This window comes from Sinocyclocheilus anshuiensis, unplaced genomic scaffold (assembly GCF_001515605.1).
Source record: "Sinocyclocheilus anshuiensis isolate Anshui unplaced genomic scaffold, SAMN03320099.WGS_v1.1 scaffold603, whole genome shotgun sequence".
Lineage (NCBI taxonomy): Eukaryota > Metazoa > Chordata > Actinopteri > Cypriniformes > Cyprinidae > Sinocyclocheilus > Sinocyclocheilus anshuiensis.
The window spans coordinates 84386-94056 of record NW_015551055.1 but is presented as its reverse complement, the minus strand read 5'-3'; the positions used below and the strand labels follow the sequence as shown (position 1 = coordinate 94056).

General features: G+C 35.2%; 1 protein-coding gene across 1 annotated transcript in view; it reads left to right on the top strand.

Annotated features, from left to right (window-relative positions):
- The window catches only part of LOC107661953 (stromal interaction molecule 2-like), a 45855-nt gene that overhangs the window by 19871 nt on the left and 16313 nt on the right, over window positions 1-9671 (top strand). Inside the window, exon 2 of the mRNA XM_016451773.1 lies at window positions 8030-8160. Within this exon, the coding sequence (XP_016307259.1) occupies window positions 8030-8160 (131 nt within the window). The remainder of the gene's footprint in view (window positions 1-8029; window positions 8161-9671) is intronic.

Here is a 9671-nt window from a genome sequence, read left to right as displayed (position 1 = left end):
AATTTGAAAGTGAAAGTAAAATGCACACGGTGCTTTTAAGCTATTTAAAAGCGAAGGAAAGCGAGAAAAGAGGGAAAATTCAAACGAACAATTGTTTTACGCCGAATTCCAGCTATTTGAAAATGAAAGTAAAATGCACACGCCGCTTTTACAAGCTAATTAATAGCGAGGAAAAGAGGAAACGCCCCTGTCCCCATGTGATACCGGTATTATCGGTGTTGTCACACGTCGATTAACCGGTGGGAAAATTTCCTCACCGTCACAACCCTAGTCGATAAATATCGATACCGTTTTATCGCCCAGGCCTAGCACCAATTCAACATATTAGACTGACGTCTGAAGAGACTGCGACTGGAGTAATGGCTGTTGAAAATTAAACTTTGCCATCACAGGAATAAATTACAAAGTAAAAATGAATTAAAAAGCGTACTGACCCCAAACGTTTGAATGGTAGTGTAAATTCACATATATATTATATTTTTAATATAGCTATATTTTTTAAGCAGTGCTGACTGAGAAATAGTAAATCAAGTCACCATTTTGGTGATTGTACTTTGCATTGTGGGTAAAGTGGGCTGAAGTGCTAGATGAGTCAGCGTGGGATTTGAGGTTAGTGGTAATCCTGCTCTGCAGGCCCCCCAAAAACAGGTGTGTTCTCAAGGGCTGCTTATCCGGCTTCACAGACTGCTAGAGTTACACATTCTGTAGCTGTGTTGTTATGTGCTGCGCTTCCGCTTTAGCTCTGTTCAGCTAATTGATTGTGGATAGACTGAAGACTCAATTATTCCAGTGGCGCCTCAGATGTGGTCAAAGGTTAGATCCATCGTACTCTGATGTCATCTCTGTGGACAGTGAGCGAGGTGTGTGCTGAAATACCATACGTGCTACAATGGAGTTTTATCAGTTAATTCATTCTACTCCAAATACACTTGTGTCCATTTAAGTGTTTGTCATTTGCTGTTGTACCATCTTTACCTTCTCAATCTCATCAAAGTTGTCAATGGATACTTGCCATCAGACCGCTGATGATGTCACTGGATGAAAGGCAAAACTTCTTCAGCAACTGGAAAATAAAGCCCAGATGCTCTTGGGGAAAATTTGATCAGAAATTCCTGGATGTAAAGCTGAAATGGAAATTTAAAAAAGGAGTAAAACTGCGTGTAGATTTTTAAAGGTCTGGTTGTGCCAGTGTAATAGAGCTGTACCACACCGCTACTACTGTTGTTGATCATAGCCGATGTTTTTCCCTGCTTAACTTCTAAAGTCATGTTTGTGGTGGTGGCATTCTAGAGAACCTGTAGGAGAGTTCACAGGAAGTGGTTCCAAACAAACAGGAAGTCACAGTTCTAAAACAGGAAGTTGAGAGTGTTGCCTACTCAGAATATTCACGATGACAATGTTTCGAGAAGTCAGATTAATAAAGAACTGTTTGACTAGAGTTGTCTCTCTCATGATATTTCCTGTGGAACGTGTCAACGTAAATGCAAATATCACAATAACCAAATGCTTTCATTGCAGACAAATGTTAACCAGGCATGCGATTTTATATTTAGACTACTGTTCACAGTCTGTATTTTTTGGAGAGAAGAAGTTCCCTCAGACAGTACAGTGGGGACCTCACTGGACGTCCTGTCTTTATGTTGAAGTCACAGCATGTGTGACTATTATCTCTACACATCATCTACAAACACAAACGGATGATGTGTGGTTCTTCTCCCACTCATGACTGCACACTGCTCTTTTTCCTTTCCTAGTGCAAACACTGATCTTCAGTGTTGCTTATACAATCATAGATAAGTATCTGCTCTAATTAAGACTCTGGTTCGCTTTGCGTTGGTGGTTAGTCACTCAGGTCTTGAGTTTCAGCTTCAATCTGCACATTCCTACTGTAATGGCACACAAGCTCTGTCTCCTTTTCTGGAAGTCTAAACGTTTGGATTGTGAGCTTTGTCAGATTTTGAAAACAAAATATTGTAAGTATTTTAACACACATTTATGCAATATCATAAGCAGAGGATTAAAGGTGCCCTGTCCATGGAGGAATAATATGCCTTTTTATGGAGGTTCAAAAAGAAAGCAGCAAAGGGGATTTAATACATTTCGTGAGCGTCGTTTTCACCACCACGTGTCCAGAATTGCTAATGTCATCTTGCTAATTTGAAACTGGAAGCTTGGAAATTCAGAAAAACAAAATTAGGCCAAGATGTGTGAGAATAACAGGAAATGTAGTTTCTGTTGTGTAGAACCAGTTTTTGATTAAATAACATTTTGTGTTGTCTATATGCATAAACTCCATCAGGGTTCCCAAAAATGGGGTTTGCAAACCCCTGGAGGTATGCGAGGGAACTGCAGAGGGTTCTTGAGTTTATAATTAATTAAATTATTTAAATAATTAGTAATTAAATAATTAACAAATAATTGATTAAATAATAAAAATATAAAAATAAATACATAATAGAAAAGCATAATAAAAAAAAAAACACTAAAAAATGATTAGATATTTGTTTACATGCATGTCATTTGATCTTTAACCATCATCAGAGAACTGTGAACTAAGTTTATGCAAATGTTAACTTAAAATCTGGGGGTAAAGGTCAAAGTGGTTTCACTGACAAAAAAGTTGGAAATCCCTGAACTGTACCATTAGGAGGTGGATAAACGTGTTTATATTACTACATAATTCATAAATACATGGATCAGATTTAAAGGCTTTTGAACATTTCAAGCATGGTGATATCACAGCATTTTTACTTTAATGATCTCAAAGGCATGATGAATATTGTTTTTGGAAAGAGGAAATTTATGTGAAAAAGGAAAAGTTTGGACCTACGTTTCTATCTTGCTACTTAGATGGAATAGATGGAAGGTTTAAATAGTCATTAAGTTGTCTACTTATTTAAAATTATGTTGTGAATAGGTTAAGTATTCCAGAAAGCTAAAAATAAAAATACGTTTGAACATTATGCAATTCATATTTCATAGTATCATTAGTACTTTTTTTTGTTGCAGCTTTAATATTGCATTATTATTTTTTGGTTTCATTTTTAGTGTTTTTTTTGTTTTGTTTTTTTGAGTATGTTATCTTGTGAGGTTGATTAAAGTAATAAAGCTGAAAAAACAGTTTAGTTCAAAATTGATGCCTAATTAATTACACAAATTTTACCCAAGTTGACATGTTGGCAAATTGGAAACATGACTAAGCAAGGGAGATCCAAAACTAATAGAGGTCCCTGATCCAGAACTGGTACTATTCCTGTCACATTACAGCATCCCAGCAAAGTCTGCTGGTACAACGTGATCTGATGATAATTCGTATGTATTTTACGTAAAATGTGGTTCTATAAAACATACATTTACGTATGTTTTTACAGGCACTAAAACGCACAATACTGACATATTTTCAGCATCTAAATGTACAAATACTTACGTATTTTCAGCATTTAAACGTACAAAACTGACGTATTGACGACACCTAAAAATGAATCCTTATGAATATTGAAATCGCGGCATTAATTTTATTATTAGTTGTTTTTAGTTGTCATATCAATTACCTTGTTTTCAATTGCATTATTAAATTGTTTACTCGTTTACTTAATATGAAATGATAACATTTAGTTTTGTTGTGGGATTTCTGCTGCAAGCTCGTTTCCAAGAATAGACCTACATAATGTTTAACAAGACTACACTAAAATAAATAACATTTCTGCAATCGTTTAACCTTTACTTGTAATGTTTACTTTGTTTGCCATGGGCCACAAATGGCATTTTCTCCGACATGCTGTGACTGACAATAGAACTATAAAATACACCAAAAATGCAACATAATTACGAAATGAAACAATTTTATTCGTGCGCTGTAATCCAAATCTTCCGAATCCATACGCTACTTATCCATAAATCCATGAATCCATAAATCTTCCGAATCCAAGCCTTTATTCGGCGATCTTCATCTCCATCCTAAGCAGCGAGTCCAGTGACCGTAAACAGCAAAGCCCGCGCTGACTAACGCGCTCTTCTTTACAAATTCAAATGTTGCCGCTTCAAACGACAGGTTTTATGGCAGAATAATCAAACGCTCATTGGCTCTCGCCTGCATTCGTCACAGATCGCATGCGACATGCCGTGTTTCTGGTGAGGTGTGTTTGAATGATGCGCGCGTGCCTTCACGAGTTCACAGAGTGGATCGGGAAAATAATCTGGAAAATATTTTCAGTGATTAACAACATAAATTTTCCTGCATATTTCAGTCAATTGCGTTTTATATCCTTTTATATTCGCTATAAAATGGGTAGGTTTAGGTTTGGGGTAAGTTAAGGGGTCTAAAAATCTAAATCGCTTATTGATAAAATTATAAAAATGCATATTCGCTATAAAATGGGTAGGTTTAGGTTTGGGGTAAGTTAAGGGGTCTAAAAATCTAAATCGCTTATTGATAAAATTATAAAAATGCATATTCGCTATAAAATGGGTAGGTTTAGGTTTGGGGTAAGTTAAGGGGTCTAAAAATCTAAATCGCTTATTGATAAAATTATAAAAATGCATATTCGCTATAAAATGGGTAGGTTTAGGTTTGGGGTAAGTTAAGGGGTCTAAAAATCTAAATCGCTTATTGATAAAATGATAAAAATGCATTGATACGAATATCTTAATGATACAAAAGATACGTAAATATTTTTAAGTTTTTAGCTAAAAATACGTAGCGATTTGTACGTTTTAAACGTTGAAATACGTCTAAATTGTACGTTTTAGCATCAATAAAAACGTACAAAAATGTGCGTTTTGTGCTTGTAAATATTACGTATTAATACCTACATTTAAACATGAGACTAGGCTGGCTGGTAAAGACTCATGAGCCATTCCTCTTTCTCTCAGAGTCTCTCTCTTTCTCTGAGGTAATGTTTGTCTTTCAGTGTATATCACCTTGCTGTATTTCATTGCATTTCTCTCCTGACTGGACTTCTCACCCTCTCATCTTACCTCTCTAGAGAGGCCCAGTCTGGGAGACTGTCTCACGGTTGGCCACCAGCTCCTCTTGGTCTGCACATTCATAAACTCTTGAGTGCTCATATCTCTTATTGTTTTTCTCTGTTTTCTCTCCTGCGTTGAATGAACACATACTTACATAAACACAGTTTCTAACCCGACATACTTCCTCCGAAGCCGATGTGTGTGTTGAGAGTGTTTCAGCAGTGTGACGGCTCCTGTCTGAGCGAGACATCCATCTGTAATCGGAGTGTCCCAGGCACATATCAGATCTCTCACAATATGCATTTACTTTACACGCCGCTTTGTTCTTGCAATTCTGTAATTACCAATTAGATTAAAGGGGCCACACAACTTGACAAAAAGGTACCATTTTGAACTCTTTAGGGGTGAATAAGGTGCGAATATGTCCCTTTGAGCATACAAGCTGTTCTGCCAATAAAGGTATAATTTCTATTAAAAAAAAAAATCCTGATAGTGTATCAGCATGCTTATTGTTATATTATTAATGATAATAAAAAAGGGCTTGAGGATTGTTTGAGAGTTTCTTTTTCCTTGATAGCACAGAAAGAAAGCTTTAGCAAGTGGCGGTTCATCTTTTAACTTTTATAACTCGTAACTTCAGCCTCTGTCATTTAAAAAGTTTGTGTATGTGCGTGTATTTCTCATGGAGGCCTTTACTGTTCTTTGTCATTTAGATAAACCACTTCCTGACAACTGGAAACAAAAATCTATTTATAACTTTGCGTGTCCTAATTTTACACTCACTCATTTTGTTCTCCAGAACTATTTTTGCTACTTGGTTGTGTTTATTCTCCCCCTCACAGTGTCACTTCCTGCCACATGCTGTGTGTGCTAGGGGAGCTTTGTAGTAAGTTTATTAATGTCGCTTGAATGAAAAGTGACCTGCACATCATCGGCAGTCTTTTCGTTTACTTTGCTAATCTGAATATGCTGTTAAAAGTTTTCTCTGTTTTGCAGACTACTAGTGGAAATTCTCCTATTCTGATGTAATACAATTTGTCACTGCATGTGATCAGCATACCAGTTTTACTGAAAAGCTAACACACATTTCAAATGCCTTTAATGACAGATGCATTAACTTTTGTGTCAAACCTGACGGTCATGTTCTCCAGTATGATTTGGCATGATACAAAGAGCCTTGGAAATGGAAGCAAGAATCTGACCATCTGAACAAAGAGTCACATGATCAGTGTCACTAATTTTACTTTTTTTTTTTTTTTATTAGTGACCTACAAATTCATTTTATATCATCATTTTTGTTTTCATTTTTTCACAATCCAGAAACATTATTTTCACGTTTTGGTAACATCCCACATTCAGTGTGGACTCCGCACTGTTTGATACAGCATTTGTAATTGTTTGGCATTTCTTCTTGTCACAGTGTTCCTGTGATATTACCCATCAGCACAAGTGAGTTCTATGCAAAAAAAAAAAAACACACATGGAAATGAGTGTGGACAGGGACATCTGGTACACAAATATGATTATGCAATGGGGGAACACATGCAAGGCAAGATGCAAATACAGTACTAAGAGAAGACCTTCTTTTGTTTAATTTTGTTTAGGAGCATTTTGAGGTGGTTCAGCCATACAAGGAAGGACTTCAGTCACTTTCATTGTTGATACAGTAACTCTCTGCTTTTTATTCAGTTAGTTAACATAAAGAGTTTTTCAAACTGGTGTCTGGGGACCCTCAGGGGGCCACCCTTTAAAAAAAAAGTGTGCTTAATGGTACTGAATGTGCACATGTAATGTATTTCAAATATTAAAAGTATTTCAAAAAATACTTGCAGATAAAATAATATGAATGAAATAAAAGGGTTCTTATTTGTACTTAAAGAGAGCAAACTTTCATCACTGTTTCTTATCACCCTTTTAAAAAGTGCACATTGTCATTTCAAATTAAATGTTTTACTTTAAAGTACATTTTAAATCATTATGTTTTCATTGTTATTTAAAGAAGTACACTTATTTTGATGTGTTGACTAACATGCTAAAGCACATGCAAAGTACTTGGTTATTTGTTATTTTATATTACATTTAATATACTTTAAATGTACTAAATTGCAACTTCATCATGTGTGATTAGAAATATTTTTTAAATGCATGATTTACAAGTTTCAGTAGAAATGGCCTTATTACCTAATTATAATTTTTTTTGGTTTACCATACATGTTTCTCAGTAAAATCAACAGTACACTTTAACCATATTTCTAAGACAACAGAATTATGAAATTGCATATGTACTTTAGTCCTATTTAAAGGGATAAATCACTCAAAAATGAAAATTCTGTCATTTACTCACCCTCAATTTGTTACAAACTTCTATGACGTACTTCTGCAGAATGCAAAAGGAGATATTTTGAAGAATGTGGGTTTTTGCATAATATTGCACTTTTCTCATATAGTATACATGTGTCTTTATGCAAGCAGATATACAGCTGCCTTACTATTTTAAGAAGGAGATCATATATTTATATGTGTGGGTCTTTTTTTTCCTGTGTAATGTGTCTGTCTCTGGGAAAATGTTCCTGGGCTCCTCAGTGATGTGTAATGTTGCATCCAATCAGGGCTCTTTTCCAATAATAGTTTTGTTAAAACTGGATTGATTCTTCTTTCCTCGCACGTCTTCTCTTAAATAAGAGCAAGGATGTGATTCAAATGAATACCAGCACCCTTTACCATATCAACAGTCTGTAAACTAATAAGCGTGTCAAGACCGGTGAAAGCACACCACTGTAAACAGAGCCCTACAGACATGCACATGCTCACACATACAGACAGTTAGACAGGATAAAAACTTGATGAGTATTATTATTATTTATTAATCAACAAATAGAATTTCTTGTTAACAGGCATTTAAGGCTTGAAAATTGCCATAAATAATAATGATCATAAATCGTCTGTCTGGATACGCAATAAACTTGGATTGAACTACGTAGAAAAGCAGAAGTTTAAAGCTTTTAAAGCAGAGTTTAATTGTGTAACTGGACAAAGATTAATTGTGTGTCTTTCCCTGCAGACCCGTGTTTGACAGTCATCCCTCCATGTATGAATGAAGCCGACCGCTTCAGTTTAGAGGCACTTCGGCACATTCACAAGCAGCTAGATGACGACAACGATGGAGGAATTGAAGTGAATGAGAGTGTAGAGGTGAGCATATGTTGTTTAGACCTGGAAAATGTTTGCCTTTCATTTAATACAATAGTACATGTGTTGGAGTGTGGGGGCGTGTTTGTGTGTGTGTGTGTGCATTTTGTGAGTGGGTCGGGGGGGCTTAAAAACAGGTCAATGAAGCTTAGACCCACCAGCGACCTCAAAGGGCAAAGTTGACATTGGTTCTTGCCTGCAAAAAGAGACTATTGACATATGAGCACTTCACCCAGAGGGCTACTACATGATTGTGTGTGTGTGTGTGTGTTTGTGTATACATGATGAAAAATCAATGCATATTCATATAGGATTTGCATATAATTAGTTTTAAATATGTTAAAGGCTTTTTGCATGGTATAATAGGCATGTTTTAGTGTCACTTGCATATGCATGGCTTCCTAAACGTGATCTATGCAACACAATCTGTGCCAGTTAAATATAATCTTGACTGTGACATGATTTAAGTGACTGTGAATGCTAATTGCCATTTTGTCTCAACACAAAATGTGTTTAGGTGAATTATGTTCTAACAAAACAATTTAATTTTATTTATTTAATTTTTTTTTTATAAAATGAATCCACAGCCATGAATACATTACAGTATGGTTAATTTCATTTATATTATCATGAACTAGCAATGGACATTTTTACAGAATTTATTAATCCTAATTTAAGCTAATTATTATTAAAATTAATAGCTAATTCATGTTTGTTCATGATACATTGAGTAATGTCAGCTTGTAAGGTTTAAATGTTAAAAATGAATTAGTGTGTGTGTGTGTATATATATATATATATATATATAACATTTATAAGTGGGATGTTGAGTACTATTTGCCCAGTTCTGTAAGGTTAATTGCAGTAAGTTTTTTTTTTATACTTCAGTTTGAACTTTATTTTGAAATTTGTAAATAATTTTAAAAATGCCTTCAAAGTTGTGAACAGTATCTTTAAATAGAACATTTAAGAAGTCATCCATCCATCCATCCATTCTACAGTATTATCCAAACCTTTTTGTCCTTATTAGGGATACAGGGAGCTGGAGCCTAACCCAACGTCTTGAGAAACAGGCAGGGAAACTCCCCTGGATGAATGGCCAGTCCATTACAAGGCTCACACATAGATTTTAAGAAGTCATTTTTATTAAATTTCTCTTCTTTTGATATAGCATGAGTTGAAAATGTTCAGTTTTACTTCAGCATAATCAATGGCACAGTTTAACTCCATGTGGCTCAACTTACCCTCTCCCTAGACTCAATTTACACCTCACTGGGGGCAAGTTGAACCAAGAGACCACTTTTTTTTTTTTTTGGAAAGTCATATTTTGAAAGCAGTTTATTTTGGATCCAAATTGATTATTCCCAAGGACGCACCACATCCTGAAATTTACGTGCATATTAAAGTTGTACCCATTACTGTCATGTGCTCGCTTTAAACACACCATAAGTAAAAATTGGCTCAACTCACCCTGCTCTCCCCTATATATATATATATATATATATATATATAGC